At 48.8% G+C, this 16515-nt stretch overlaps 1 protein-coding gene across 1 annotated transcript in view; it reads left to right on the forward strand.

The window, feature by feature from the left end:
* BSN (bassoon presynaptic cytomatrix protein) overlaps positions 1-16515 on the forward strand; it is a 496460-nt gene that overhangs the window by 442483 nt on the left and 37462 nt on the right. The window contains exon 5 of the mRNA XM_025205791.1: positions 3436-10308. Within this exon, the coding sequence (XP_025061576.1) occupies positions 3436-10308 (6873 nt within the window). The remainder of the gene's footprint in view (positions 1-3435; positions 10309-16515) is intronic.

Below are 16515 nucleotides of genomic sequence, written 5' to 3' on the forward strand. Positions count from 1 at the left end.
CACCCCCCCTCTCCCGCCCCTACTTACCAGTTCCAAGTCCAGCTGCAGCTCCCTGCTGCAGTGGGCAGGGACTGTCTGAATCATCAAAGCTCTCCAAATCTTTTCCGAAGATTCAGAGCACTTCGAATCAATTCAGACCTTTTTATTGGTCCCCTGATTCAATTTGGATTTGGAGATTTGGCCACCGAATCACGTCGAGTCTTCTCCAAATCGAATCAATACCCGAAGCTGTGCACAGCCCTAGAGCGGAGCTGCCTTTTGTAGATGGCTGCCAGCCACAGGCAGCTGCAGCCAGAGCTTCCAGCTCCCCCTGGTAGCAAAAGGAGCCCGTTTTGGGGCCACAGGAAGCAGGAGTAGTTTGCTGCTAGCAGCAGCAAATCTGCTCCCACATCCCTGCACATGTAGATGCCCCGGGAGCATTTACTCTTGAGTAGTTTACTCATAAGTGAACCACTCCTGGATCAAATGCACATGTAGATGCACCCTCTGGGATGCAGCTCTACCCAAGCATTCCCATCCTGCCCAGAGGACAGACTACTGATCATGTTAAGTGAGAATCTCCTGATGTGAGTAAACACCTCTAGGAGTTATAACCCTAAATGTATTTTTCATGTGATTAAACATAGGATTTATGTCCAGCTTTCCATATGGAAAAAGCTAATTTATTAACCCAGTACATTTACTACCCGCCTTAATTATTATTAATGCATTACAGCATTTAGAGACTCTAGCTATAGGAACAGTCCACCCTGAGCTACTCCTAGGACTGGTTAGGAATGTCATATCATTGGGTATATAAATATCCTGAAATTTACAATGCACAAAAGTGGATACTCTCCCCCACCCCACTTTTCAAAAAATAATAATTTCTATGGTGCTACAGTACTCATGGATCTAATCTGAAGCCTCCAAACAAAAACTTGAACTCCTCCATATGAAATCTATGGTGTCCCATGTGTGTCGTCGTTGTTCCCCCCGCCCTCCCCGCTTCCCTCGCAAACAATGCAGTCTCAGTTTTGACCCTTAACCTTCCTGTCACGGAATAGTAATGATCTCCAAACAGGTGATAGGGGCAGGAAAAAATGGTACCGTAGCTAGAGTATATGCACGGGTTAATTTATACGCACAAATGATGGTGTCAGAACTCAACCAATTAAATATATGTGCACTTCTGAAGAATAGTTTCACTTTTAATAGAGCACTTCATAATATTTTAAATCTTTAAAACTTCTGTGTGTTAATCCTTGCACACCAGAGAACATTTGCTTTTCCAGTAACTGTTTTTTGTTTAATAAATATTTAATAAATATTTTATTAATGGTCTAAATTGATTATAAACCACTGCTAGAGACAAGAGGGCATCAAATAATCATACTGGGCTAGAGTTTTGAAGTCAAGCACATTCAGACTTTGAGTGTGCTGGAAGCAGATGCCTACACAGATTGGCACATGCCCACTGACTGCAAGGCACCTAACTGGCCATGTACCTGTGCCTGTATATGCTTATACATGCACATTGGGTATCTGGGTTTACAAGTATAGGCATGCACATGTACTTGTACTGCTAACTTTTGAAAGTTTTACCTTACTTAATCAGTAGTAAGGTAGTGGTGGATGAGGCGGTCACAAGGCCTGGTGCTAAGGGGTGTCAGAACAGGGGTAAGCGGGCTCAAGACTTCAGCAGCTACAGCGTCCAGCAGCTTGGAGCAGGCAGAAATGGCTGGATACCAGCAGACAAAGGGTACAAGGCACTGGAGAAGGCAGGTGCAGGGGAGGGGGAGTCTGCAGCCCAGGGGTTAATCCTGCTGCTGTGTTAGGCGTTTTATATCATTGCTCAGCATTGGTGTTGGTGGCACCTCAAGTCCCTTGCTTGTACCCCATAAATAGTGGAGGGTGCTTTTGAAATACATCCCCGTACAGCACCTATTTATTGAACTCCACTTAAACAACAAAGCATGTTCTCAGTAAAGCAGCAGAACTGGTAACCTATGAGTAGCACACAATGGGCACGTCTACGTTTCACTTTGTGGCGCGCTATGGCAGCATAGCGATCATGTGGGTCTACACATGATCACCTGCTATGTCGCCATAGTGGCACGCTCCCTGCTTACAGTGCGCCTCTATGGCGACATAGTGAGGAAATCTAAGCATGCACCGCCTGTATGGCAGAGTACCCACCTGTACTGTGCTGTGTTTTAGTACTTCCTAAAAGAAGTATTAAAGTATGGTGATGTATGGACACGCCCAATGTAGATGATACAGATTAGCCTTAAAGGACCCAAGCTTCCTCTGGGCACATCTACACATAGCCATACGGCAACATTACTATGGCGCTGTGCTTTAGTACTTCCTTTCAGAAGTACTGAACCACAAAGCAGTATGGGTGGGTACTATGACGTACAGGTGGTGCACACTTAGATTTCCTGCCACTCACCATAGTGGTGTGCTATAAGCAGGGAGCATGCCACTACAGTGATGTAGCAGGTAGTCATGTGTAGACCCACGTAATTGCTACATTGACATAGTGCATCATACAGCAACGTAACGTGTTGCTATGTTGCTTTAGGGCAACACGTAGACACACTCTCTGTTTACCAATCAGCTACCTTATATCCACTATTCCAACCTTGAGGAGACCACGGAAGCTTTAGAAGCTGAGTGGCCCTGGGCAAGCCAAAAGCCAGATGGCTCCTTTTAAAACTCAGAGCCAACCAAAATACTGAAGTTTTTAAGTTCTGCAAACAGAGTACAGACGTCTAAACTTGCAGGGGCAACTCCTTGGAGTTTCCGAAGGTTTCAGTCTCTCACCACACACTTTTATTTCAGCAAGCAGGTGTCAGTGAGGCTCAACTGAATTGTATGGATCACACTGCAGGATCCAGGGTTAGGGGTGTTCATAAGATTTATTTTGAAAGGATGCATTATGAAGACAAAAACAACCAACTGTCATGAGATTGTCTTACTGGTACACCTGTGAATCTGCTCTAAGTCAGAACTGGGAGAAATTATTAGAAGAAAACTTATTTTCAAGTATAATTTTCTAATTTATAAGTGTACAAAATGTCTGCCATTTGAATTTAATGAAATATCTGAAATTATTCATGCTATTTCACTCCAGATGTCACCTATATTCTCTGAGTTTTTGTGAAAAATCAAAAATCCATAATTGCCAGCTGATTAAAAACTGCCGGGGGGGGGAACCAGGTGCTAGGCCCATTCGTGGGTGCACTGCCAACTTTTCTACAATCCTCCTCCAGATTCCAAGATGTGAATTTCCATGTGCATGCGGCACTACATGTCTGCCCATTCAGTCACCGAAGCTTCTCAGTCTCTCAAATACTGAGGAACCGAAATCTTTTCAGAGCAATAATGTTGCATTGTGTTGTTTTATGTTCATTGCCTAATGGGTAACTTTTCGTTCTTTCTTATTTACAGGAAGCAAGCAAGCCTTATCCCTCAGACCTGTCCCGCAGCCCTCAGAGCCTGAGTGACACTGGCTACTCATCTGATGGTATTTCCAGCTCCCAGAGTGAGATAACAGGCCTGGTACAGCAGGAAGAAGAGAGGTTGAATGGAACAGGCCTAGCAGAGCAGAGCCCTCCCAGTCCCTCTGAACTTACAAAATTAGAGAGCAGTGTACGCCCCCTGCTGGAATCAAAGGGTATCTCCCAAGACCAGAGCGACCAAGACAAAATGTATCATGAGATACGGGAAGACCAAAGACAGAGGCAGAGACCTCGGTCCCTTTCTATCACCCCAGAAGCCTTCGACTCAGATGAGGAGCTAGAAGATATCATGGAAGAAGATGAAGACTCCCTAGAGTGGGAAAACCAGAGAGATCAAAGAGAGAGTATGGAGTCATCAGATGACTTTGGCAGCCAGCTGCGTCATGACTACGTGGAGGACAGCAGTGAAGGAGGATTCTCCCCACTACCAACCAGGCCAAAAGGCAGAGAGACAGAGATGACTGACGAGGAGTTCATGAGGAGACAGATCCTGGAGATGAGTGCCGAAGAGGACAACCTTGAAGATGAGGAAAAGGAGTATGATCATGTAAAATACAGTGTCACAAAAAATGGGCACAAACCTGACACAGAGAAAAGCAAAGATCCTTCCTCATCCAAGAGACGCCTGCCTCACAGCTCTGGCAGTTTGTATGAGGAGGAGAGGAAAGAACTAGAAGCTGCAGAGGGAGATGACATGACTGCATCCCAGGGGGGATTGCGGCGCTTCAAAACCATTGAGTTAAATAGCACCAAGAGCTACAATCAAGACATGGAAATTAGCCAGGATACGGACACCAGCATGGACAGGGAGCCAGAACTGGAAATGGAGAGCCTGACAGGCTCCCCAGAGGAACGGTCAAGGGGAGAATATTCTTCCACCTTGCCTGCAACAACACCTAGCTACACATCAGGTACCTCCCCAACTTCTATCTCTTCTCTGGAAGAGGACAGTGACAGCAGTCCCAGCCGAAGGCAGAGGCTGGAAGAAGTGAAGCAGCAGCGGAAAGCACGGCATCGCTCCCATGGGCCTTTGCTGCCAACCATAGAGGATTCCTCTGAAGAGGAGGAGCTGCGAGAGGAAGAGGAGCTCTTGCGGGAGCAGGAGAAGATGCGCGAAGTGGAGCAGCAACGTATTCGAAGCACTGCACGCAAAACTAAACGGGACAAGGAGGAGCTGAGGGCACAGAGGAGAAGAGAAAGATCCAAAACACCACCTAGTAACCTGTCTCCCATTGAGGATGCTTCTCCCACAGAGGAGCTTCGGCAGGCAGCAGAGATGGAGGAGCTGCACAGATCCTCCTGCTCAGAGTACTCGCCGTCTGTAGACTCTGATGCTGAGGGATTTGATGTCATAGCCTCCAAGCTGTACAAGTCGGGCAGTGAGTACAACTTGCCTACTTTCATGTCTCTTTACTCCCCAACTGAAAAAACAGACAGTAGTTCTAGTTATCCCTCAAGCAAGCCTCTGAAAAGTGCAGAAGAAGCATATGAAGAGATTATGAAGAAGGCAGAAATGTTCCAAAAGCAGCAAGTCCAGCAGTCCCAACAAAGTGTTTCCTATAGCGACGCCTACCAGCAGGTAGGATACTGCAGCACAGAAGATCAAAATAATTTTGAATATCATTACATAGATGAGTACAGCTATGATACCAGAAACTTGGAGTCTTCTCAGTCTGATTACCAGAGTGACCTCTCCAAACCTGGAGCAGTGTATGAGGAAATCCTGCAGACATCGCAGAGCATTTCCAGGATGCACCAGTCCTCCTCCTTTGATCTGGCTCTAGAACAGGAGGAAAAGAAGAAAGGGAAAAAAGAAGTATATCAGGAAAAGCACTATCTGAATGCTGAGAGTGCTTATGCTGATTTGATGAAGCAAAACAATGCTCCACTCACGCCAGGCACAAGCCCCACCCAGCTATCTGCTCCTGTATCTTTTTCATCCTCTGAAGAAAGTGCAGGCAGGGTAATTCCTGATGTTCGAGTCACTCAGCATTTTGCAAAAGAGGGGCATAATCACACAAAGCTTCAGAGTTTATCGGCAGCTTCTACCTCAGTTTCCAGAGTTATGACACCTCCCTATCCATATGCTAAAAGCCCCAGCACTGTCACCACTGTCATTTCCAGCCCAGTGAGTGCACCACGAATCTACAGCTCTCCATCTTTGAGTAGCTCAGACACAACATCTGTATCTACTAGAAGTTACAGTCAAATTAAGAGTACTGCAAGTTACAGCTCTCAGACAGAGGATATCTCCAGAAGCAAGAGTGCTACTGAGGTCAGTGGGCCACCAGCAAGAGAGAAACTCCAGAATATGAGTGATAGCAAGACTATGTCATCCAAAATGTACTCTTTCTTCAAAGGCTCCAGCCCACCACTTTCCCCAACTTCTCCTACTCAAAGTCCCACTCGTTCGGTTTCAAGAAGAGGGATGCCAGCTAGCCCTGGGATGGGAGCAAAATCAACTGCAGAGTTTTCCACTCAAACACAAAGCACAGTTCTCACATATGATATCCCCACTACCACCAGTACATCAACCTCCTCTCCAATGATAGCCCAAGGAACACAGACACCCCATCGTGCTGGTTCTCCTCGCATTACTAGGCAGCAGTCATCACAAGAAGCTCCATTTATGGTCATTACATTAGCATCAGATGCGTCTAGCCAAACAAAGCCAATAAATGTAAACTCCTCCACATCCCCTGCCTCATCTCCAACCAGGCTGAGTCGCCAGCAGACATTGCATAGCTACAGTCAAACAATAATCAGTGCAGCACAACTTCAGCAGGAGCAGCTGCAATCCACTTACACAAAGATACCGTCAATGATAGACAGAGCCTCTGTGCCCAGCGGTGCAGTTCAGAAAGTGCCTACCACTTCTGCAGAGAGCCCTGCTGGTGTGTACAGCTGGGGAACACTGCCTGCAGAGAATATCTCCTTGTGCAGAATATCTTCAATTCCTGGAACATCCAGGGTAGAGCCTGGACCCAAGCCACCAAGCAGTAGTGCTGTAGACTTACGAACAGCTCTGAAATCAGCCCCAATCATCATAACAGACCATGGCATGGATCTCACTTCTCTAGCTACTGAAACTAGAAAATACTGCCTTGCTTTAGAACAGACCCCAAATCGGCAATCAACAACTATCCAGCCCTTAATCATAAATCTCAATGCCCAAGAACAGCCCCATGCTATTATGGGCACAACCACTACAGTCAGCATAACTGTGGCATCCTCCATGCTTGTGTCTCAGCCAAAACAACCCGCAGTGTATGGAGACCCTTTTCAGAACAGGATGGACTATGGGCAAGGTGCAGGAAGTCCTGTCTGCCTGACCCAAGTCAAGCAGGTAGAGCAAGCAGTTCAAACTGGCTCCTTCAGGGGGAGTGGGAGTGAAACTGGCATTTCTGCTCTGGAAGGAAAACCTGAAGCTGTTACTCTGCAACAAACAAAATTTGCAAGATATAATTTGCCTAACCAAATGACAACTTTTGTGAAGAAAGATATGCTTATAACTCAGACCAGTAGCACACAGGGTGGTGTTAACATCAGTACAATTCCCAGGCAATTCTCTCAGGATCAAAGCCCAGACATATATAGAGGAGTACCTGTGGAACTGAAAACCCAGGGTCCTCCAATCAACCTGGGAGGCAAAAAATCACAAGTCATGATGGTACAGATGGATGATATAGCAGCAGGCCCAGTAACAAAAGTGCTCAAAGAAGAACCACCAGCTAATGTGCTGGATCTCACAGGGATAAAGCCCGAAAGCCAGGTGGCATGCTGTGATGTAGTGTATAAATTCCCTTTTGGCAGCAGTTGCACTGGAGCTTTCAATCCTTCCCCAAAGATGCCAGAGAAGAAAGCTGGGGACACAGCTCCAGCTGGCAAATCTAGTGCCCCATACTATGGAAACAAAGAACAAGAGTTGCCTGAGACCTACCCATTCAGAGAGCAGTCAGCCCCAGCTCCAAGTCTGTATGAGGAACACAGATTCTACCCGCAAGGCATGTTTGGGAGGCTGTATTCATCTATGTCAGATACAAACATCTCAGAAATCAGCATGAATTATTACCCTGCTAAGGGGGAGCAGCCTTTCCACTCCCCTGCAGGAGAATCTGCAGTTGATTTGACTACAATGAAAGACTCCTACAGCATCAGCTTCACAGAGGGGGGCTACTTGGGCCACGGCCTGCAGTATGGCTCTTTCTCTGACCTCCGGCAGCCTACAGACTTGCTAAGTCACCCACTCCCAATGAGAAGGTACAGTTCAGCCTCAAATATCTACTCTGACTACCGGTACTCACCCAGAGACCTGGCAAATTTCCAGGAGTCTAGTCTGGCCCAGTACAGTGCCACTACAGCTCGCGAAATCAGCCGAATGTGTGCTGCGCTCAACTCAATGGACCAGTATGGAGGAAGACATACAAACAGCCCTGATCTTTTGCAGTATGGGCCCAGTTCTCTCAGTGCTGGGCCAACAGGAGCTAGCAGCATCTCTGCTCCACAGGGCATCACTCCCATCAAACCCAGCATGATGTACAACACCAACTTCCTGGACTCACGTCAGGGCTTCGGAAATCTAGCACAGTACAATCTCCCTGGTGTCCGTCTGGGAGCTGTCAGACAGATATTCCCTTCCACAGCCACTGTGCGAGCTGCAGATGGCATGATTTATTCCACTATAAACACTCCTATAGCATCAACCCTTCCCATCACCACCCAGCCAGCTTCTGTGCTTCGACCCATGCTCCGAGGGATATATAGACCTTACACCCCGGGTAACATCACAGCTGTCCCTCTGGCCAGCCTGACCAGAGTGCCTTTGGTTACTCCAAGGATCCCCCTTGCAACCCCAGGTCTATACCGCTATTCAGCTCCTTGCAGATTCCCATCTGTTCCCACAACTTCAGTGATGGAAACGCCCATGTACCTGGGAAAACCTGTCACCACTGTTGCAGCCAGCACTGCTGCAAGTGGCATCAGCACAGTGCCCACTGCCAAAGCACCAGCAATCACTGCAGTGGGTGTTCAAAGACCTGAGCAGGCTGGGGCTGGCACTCGAGATGAGGGGCCTGCAACAGCTTCTGGGGCCCAGAGTACTGCAAAAGAGATCAGTCAGCCTCAGCAGCTAGTGCTCCCAGCCCAAAAGCCACAGGCAGAGCTGCCTCAGACCAGTGTCCCCAGCAAAGGCAGCCTGGAGAGAGAAGAAAAGGAAAAAGAGGAGGAGCGCCAGCGCAAGCAGCAAGAGCACATTCTCCAGATAGAGAGGGAGAGGGTAGAGCTGGAGAAGCTGAGGCAGCTGAGGCTGCATGAGGAGCTGGAGAGGGAGCGTGTGGAGCTGCAGCGGCACAGGGAGAAGGAGCAGATGCTGGTACACAGAGAAATCCAGGAGCTGCAGTCTATAAAGCACCAGGTTCTGCAGCAGCAGCAGGAAGAACGCCAGGCCCAATTTGCTTTGCAGAGGGAGCAGCTGGCCCAGCAGCGCTTACAGCTGGAGCAAATTCAACAGCTGCAGCAGCAGCTGCAACAACAACTGGAGGAGCAGAAGAGGCAAAAAAGTACTTTCCCTCCTGTGTGTGACCCAGCAGGGAGAATCCCTCCTCAGGCTGTCACTGAGATAGCAATGGAAATGCAAAGGACATTGGCCCAAAATGGACAGTACTGGCCGCCATTGAACCAAGCCTTCATGGCTACCCCAGCTGCAGGGCAGGAAGCGCCAGCACAGCCTCGCTATCCTGGGTTGCAGAGGCCACTCACTAACTCTGCCTCAGAAATGTCCCTGCAGACAGAGGAGCAATGGGAATCCAACCGGGGAATAAAAAAGAGGAACTCCATGCCACGCCTCCGGGATGCCTATGACAAAGAAACCCCGCACGAGTCATACGTGGTGAAAAAGATCACAGACAGCAGTGTGCAGACAGATGAGGAAGATAGCGAGGAACGTTACTACCTGTCCCGGCGCCGCCGCACCCGGCGCAGCACTGATTGTAGCGTGCAAACAGATGAGGAGGACAATGCAGAATGGGAGCAACCAGTGCGCCGGCGCCGATCCCGCTTCTCACGGCACTCAGACTCCAGCGCCGAGAGTAAGCAGGACTCCTCCTCAAAAGGCACAGCCAGCATAGGCATCCAGACCATCAGCGACTGCTCTGTGCAGACTGAGCCTGACCAGCTGCTCAGAGTGTCCCCCTCCATTCACATCACCACCCATGACCCCAAAGTGGAGATAGTGAAGTATATCTCTGCTCCAGAAAAGACTCAGCATGGGGAGAGCCTGGCCTGCCAGACTGAGCCAGAAGTGCAGCCTCAGCCAGGCATTGTGGTCCCCCAGCTTACTGTGCCTACAACCATCACACCCTACTCCTCTAATGTTCAGATGGTGAGCACAAGCCCCCTGGACCCCCATGCTATCAGGCAACAGGCCCTAGGCAAGTTCGAGAAGAAGAAACCTGATCCTCTGGAAATTGGCTATCAGTCCCATTTGCCTACAGATTCTCTTTCCCAGCTAATGACCCGCCAGCCTCCCAAATCCCCCCAGGTACTCTACTCCCCTGTCTCTCCGCTCTCCCCACACCGGCTGCTAGAGTCTACATTCACTACCAGTGAAAGACTTAATAAGGCCCATGTGACACCACAGAAGCATTTCACAGCTGACTCTACCCAACACCAGCAGACCCTGCCTCGTCCCATCAAAACCATGCAGAGATCCTTATCTGACCCCAAGCCCATCAGCCCTACCTCAGAGGAGTCTGGGAAGGACAGGTTCTCCTTATACCAGCACCCATTACTCCCAGGCAGCCAGGTAAGAGAACTCTTTGTGCAAATCATGAGCTGCAGCACAAATGTTGTGTCTTCTTAGACTTCATCCACTGCCCAGAACTGGGCAAGTCTGGTAGAGATGTGCAACTGAATGCAAACAAAAGAGCAAGCCTTCAGGTATGAGAGCAGGAGGGTTTCCATTGTTCACATACCTCATGATCAGGAGTGTCTTGAGGAACCCCAGTAACAACATTAACTTTTTACTAAGGAGGCAGTTTATCCCCCTCCCAGAGAAGTTGTCCAGGAATTAGTTATGTCCACAGAAGGGTTAAGCTCCTTCAGGTAAGGACAGCATCTTATCAGCTCGGCATGGAGGTGCTTTCTCCTTAGGCACTGCGGTGGGACATCTCCTGGAGCTGTTCATATTGAATCTTCCCCCAGAAGGGAATTCTCTCCTCTTTCAAGGCCCAGGTGAAACTTATGCTTGGCCTTGAATATATGGCCTGTGGACCTTTAGTGTCTGAAGGAGTCCACAGTGCCTCCTCACTCATTGTTCTTCTCCTTTCTTGGTGCTCACACAGTCCAGGCACTGACTCTACTAGGGCATTGACTCTTACAGTATTTTGATGTTGCTGCACACAGCTCTGTGCTGTCAGGTGAGTGGGGAGCAGAGGGAATTTCCATCCTCACTCCCCCAGTCCAAAGGGCTTGGAGGCAGAGGAGGTGGAAGGGTAAAAACAGGTAAAGTGAAGCCAAAGCACTACATTTTCAGGCAAAAGAAGAGAGGGCACTGAGACCATTTTTCAGTGTGCCCTAAAGCAACAATAGCAAGCTGGTAAAATGGAAGTGCCCTGACACTGGAATTTCATACTGGGTGAGCATCAGCCCTGCTTAGGGGAGGAATACTGAACAAGCTGCATAGCCCTTACAGGGGCAGGACTCTGTGTGGAATTATTTCTTGTGGAAAAGTCCCCAGACTCGAGTGAGAAGAACCACAAAGCAAAATGCCATTGAAGTGGTCTGGTGGTTAAGGAAAAGACAGGCATGGTATGCATGGCTTCTAACCCTGCTGTTGCCCCTATAGCTGAGGAGCTCCCTTATGACAAGTCAGAAAACTCCAGAAATGCCATCCAGCAATGCCCTGCATACCAGAGCCAAACATAGGCCCCAGGCCTGAAGAACTAAAGCTCACAGACTTGTCTGCTCTCCTCATGCCTCCTGAACCATCTTTCACTGGGGCATTTGCCCCAGTTCCTTTCTGACTTTGCAATTCGTTGGTACAACAGAGCAGTCTGATAGTGCTCTGTTAGGGTGGTCTGTACCAGTCTCCTCCTTTATCCTCTCTCTGTATTAAAATTTGCTACTTCGCAAATGTGTTTATCATCAAATACTGGATAAACAACCCCACTGCTGGGAGATAGTGAGCGCATCTATACCTGACCCTAAATGTGCAGTAGACTAATTCTACTGTGCATTAGCATGCCACGGCACAAGCTGTGCTATTGCACTAATACACAGTAGAATTAGTCTACTGCTCATTAGCATCACTAAAAAGGCATGCACTAGTGGTGCTGCGAAGTAGCACTGGTTACTGTGCATTCAGTTAGCACCTGTTATTACAAGTACTAACTGAATGCACATTACCTACACATGAATGCACGTGTAGATGTGCCCACTAATGCACATTAATGCACGTGTAGATGTGCCCACTGAGAGGGAAAAGATCCCTTTCCCTGATGCACAGCCTAATACTCTGCAAGCTCATAAAGCTAATTTTTAAGAAGCAGGGATCATCATTACAGTCCTTGTCCTGCCCTCTAGTGGTCTTAAGGAAAAGATTTGATCTATGCCCTCATACAGAATGAGGGTGCTAATACTGTCAGAGACAGGTGGCCAAGATCAGGGTTCCTGGTGGTAGAGAGCACAAAGTATGTGCACTACACAGTCAAAGATGCACACCACCACTTCCCCTGTGAATCTGCACCCAACTACCAGGCCTTGTATTCAGTTCCACAGGAGCCACTTATTTTTCTTACCTGACCTCAGAATAAGCAGCATTCTTTGGAATGGTAAATATACCTAACAGGCCAACAGCACTCACTGAAGGAAGCAAGAGAGCAGAGTCTGATGCCATATCTCCCACTGCTGAAAGCTCCCCCCCATTAGAATCATAGGAAAGTAGGAAGGGACCTCAGGAGGCCATCTGATGCAACTCCTTGCTCAAAGCACACTCATCCCTGACTAAACTACCTGAGATAAGTGTTTGTCTAACCTATTATTAAAAGCTTCATGAACAACTCTCATGTACAATGTCCAGACATAATGCACAAAAACATCAAAAACCACCTTTACTACAGATAAAACAGGGGGGAAATGGCACTGTTAATGTCCTGCCATGGCAAGAACAGGAAGTAGTTTGTTAAAATATGTTCAAGAAATCCAAGAAAGAGGACCATGCCCCCGCTACAGAGAAAGGCAAAAACTTTCCCTCCTGTGCTATGGGAATAGCAGATAGTATCGTTGGGCTGTAAGGTACTTGAAAGTCGGAGAAAGAATTAACACTGGCCTCAGGAAGCCAGGAGATTTTCCAGCACAGTTCTACTTTACCTATAGAGACTGAGAGCAGGAAGAGGCAGAACCAAAGAAAGGCTTATAGCGTGTGAGCCAAGGTCCTCATAAGCAACCAGAGCAACGTAAGAGGCACTTTGTTGAGTAAATGAGATCCTAAGAGTTTGTTCTCTTGAGGATGGGCTGCAGCAAACTGCCTTTACCCTTTTGGTTTCATAGATTTCACAGACATTAGAACTGGAAGGGACCCCAGAAGATCACTGAATCCAGCCGCCTGACCCAAGGGCAGGAAGTCAGCTAGGGTCTAAGGATCCCAGCATGATATGCTTCCAAATGTTTCTTAAAAGAGTCCAGAGTAGGTGCTTGCACCACCTCTGGAAAGAGTCTATTCCAGGCCTTGGGGACTCGGAGAGTAAAGAAGTTTTTCCTTATGTCTAGCCTAAAACAGTCTTGGAGGAGTTTGTGACTGTTGGACCTTGTCATCCCTTGGGGTGCTCTGGTAAACAGGCATTCCCCCAGATCCTGATGTACACCCCTTATATACTTATAGGATGCCACCAGGTCACCCCTGAGCCTGTGCTTTTCCAGGCTGAAGAGTCCCATGTACTCCCCCGAGGTGGAGTACCTTGCATTTATCTGTATTGAATGTCATCAGGTTTTTATTCATCCACTTTCTAAGCCTGTCAAGGTCAGCCTGGATCACCAGCCTATCCTTGGGTGTGGACGCTGTACCCCAAAGTTTGGTGTCACTAGTGAACTTGGCCAGTCCACTTCTGACACCAATGTCCACATCATTAATAAAGATATTAAAGAGTACAGATCAAAGGACGGAGCCATGGGGGACACCACTAGTCACGGAGAGCCATGATGATTCAGTTCCATCGACTACCACTATCTGGGTCCGACCTCGGAGCCAATTCCCCAGCCATCAGACTGTGATGTAGCTGAGGCCGCAGTTGGCCAATTTTTCCATGAGGAGATCATGGGACACCAGATCAAAAGCTTTTTTAAAGTCCAGATATATGACGTCATAAAAGGCTTTTTTAAAGCGGTTTCTTGTCCTCAAAGGACTTTTGTGTAAGAGACCATGGGAAGCTAAAGAGGACTACATGTGGGTGACGGAGGAAAAAGCAGTTTGTTCCTGGCAAGTCCAAACTGAAGGGGTGGTGGCAGAGTAGAACCACAAGGGGGAGGGGCATGGGGTGGACAGGTGCAGGCTAGCTATGGAGTTCGGCAAGGTCTAAGCAAGATGATAAATGTTAATGTTGCTCCCTTAATGTGTGCAGGTAGAAATTTTGCACGGGCTGAGATATTGTCCAAATATATATTATTAGTTTTTTTTATATGTGAAGCAAACCAGATACCCCCATAGGGAGTGACTAAATTAAGCGTGACTTATCTGCTCGTCTAGTAACTCACCAACCAGTAACATGGACATCTTTAAAGTGAACTCTTCTAATGCCAGGTTCTTTTCAGTACACTTGTTATAGGCAAAGGAGCAGATGACAGGAATTCAGAGTATGACAGAGAACAGAATGCTACATACCCGAGGGGGTTAACAGCATGCAGCTGACAAAATGTTCTTTGGAGGAAAGACTAGGGCTGCATGGGTAAACTTTTCCTTCTGAGTAACAGCATGCAATTGAAACACTAAGTCAAGGACCAGAAGGAAAATACCCACCAGATTTTTCAAAACCTAAAGAAGCTGCCCCAGAAGAGGCTTGCACTCCCTGGACACCAAGATAAGGGCTGCAGCCCCCATCGGGGCCCTGCTCCCTCGCCACTCCAGCGGCAGGATCGGGGCCCAGCCAGAGGCCAGCCAGAAGGGCCCCTTGGGCAAAGGGGCAGAGAAGGGAGTTATTCCCCCCTCCCTCTGGCATCTGGTGGAGGGGGCAGGAGGGGGCTTATCCCGCTGCTTGCCTCACGCACAGAGTGAGTGGGGGCAGCAGCGCTCAGGGTGGGCAGATCCCACTATGGTCCCCTGGAGGCAGTGGGGGCAGAGGGGGGAATAACCCCTGCTCCCTGCCCCCTCTGCCTCAGCAGGGGGTGCAGTGAAACAGTGCTGGGCAGTGTTTCACTGCACCCCCTGCCCCGCCACTGCAGCAGCAAGGAGGGAGTGCCAGGCAGACCCTGGCCCAGGTCCGTGCGGGTGGGACTGGGAGGGGGACTTAAACCCCCTCCCTGGCCAGTTCACTTGGGAGCCACTGCCCATGCCCTCGCTACTGGAGCAGCCAGTGGAGACATGCAGGTCCGCCCTAGTGGGACAATGGAATAAGGGGGAGGGGGAATAAACCTCTTTCCTGCCCCCTTCCTGGGGCCAGCATTGGGCTAGGCCCCAGCCCCTTGCCTGTCCCTGCTCTGGCTAGGGAGCAGAAGGGTGGGGCCAGCCATGCTGGGCTGGAGCAGAGAGCACAGCCCAGAGAGCGTGCCGGGATGCTGGGGCATTCTAGTTTAATTTAAACCAGGAAGGGGCCTGGGACAGACATTGCATAAACTGGTTTGAGCTCAGTCAGTTAAGTCTGATACTACATTCAACCAGGCTTATCTCAAACCAGATTTGGCCATTTTGAAACTGGTTTATGTGCACTAAACTTATGTTCTGTTACAGGTTTAAACCAGTTTCTGATTATTTAAACCGGTTTATGTGTAGTGCCTGTCCCTAGCCAAAATGCTAGCACCATTAAGCATGCAAACATGATTCACATGATAAACCCAGGGTTTTCACATAGGAATCCATTGTGTTAAAATCATTCTGCCCTGTTTGACAACCATTGCACTAGAGGCACTTTTCAAACAGTCAAATTGGCAAGCAGCTTATATCAAGCACACCGTGAGCCAGATGCACAGATTTCAGTGGGTGTACCTGGAAGCCCAGCATTTCTGAAAAATAGGTTGCTAAGAGCTTGATATTGGCTAAGTACAGACATGCAAAAAGCCTGAGCCTGAATTGATGAAATCTTTACAGGTTAGTCTAACTTGCATAGATTGAACAGATTTGCAAGTGAATAGACGTTCAGTTTTGATTCCGAAAATGCAGGCACATGCCTGCAGTGGCTCAGGCTAGAAGCTGGGGGGTGCTAGAGTGAGCCCTCCCTTCGACAGCAGCCTCTATGCTGAAGGAAGCTGACTGGGGGCAGGGGGGAGGAAGTAGCCAGGCCCCGGCAGGCTGAGTATGACTGGGGAAGGGTTTAAACTCCAACCCTGGCCTTCAGGGTCCCCAGCCGGGATCTGCCTGGATTTTCCCCGCCTTGCTCGAGCAGCTGAGGCAGGGGAGCCTTGCGTCAGGGCTGCTGGTCATCTTATGTAGAGTTTAGAATATGGGTGCGTACAGGATGGTCTGGACAGGGATGCTTGTGCCTCAGACAGGGGCTGGGCTAGATGCAACCCCTGCAAGTCCCTCCCAGCCCCACTCCTCTAGGATTCTGTGACCTGATCCAGAGAGTAACCCCCTGCGCCGCTCCTCCAAGAACAGAGTATTTCAGACCCTGTTCTACTGCAGAAAGAAGAGGGGGAAAGGCCTGGGGTTTGTTTCCCTGCTAGAACAGTCACCTCCATGCTGGGACATGCACAAGGGGCTGCATGAAGCCAAGGGTTACACACACATACCCCGCACCACATCAAGTGAAGCAGGGCCTGGTGCTGCACAGCCCCTGCTCTGTGCCTACCTTTCCCGTAGGCTTCC

The sequence above is a fragment of the Alligator sinensis genome, unplaced genomic scaffold (assembly GCF_000455745.1).
Source record: "Alligator sinensis unplaced genomic scaffold, ASM45574v1 scaffold467_2, whole genome shotgun sequence".
Lineage (NCBI taxonomy): Eukaryota > Metazoa > Chordata > Crocodylia > Alligatoridae > Alligator > Alligator sinensis.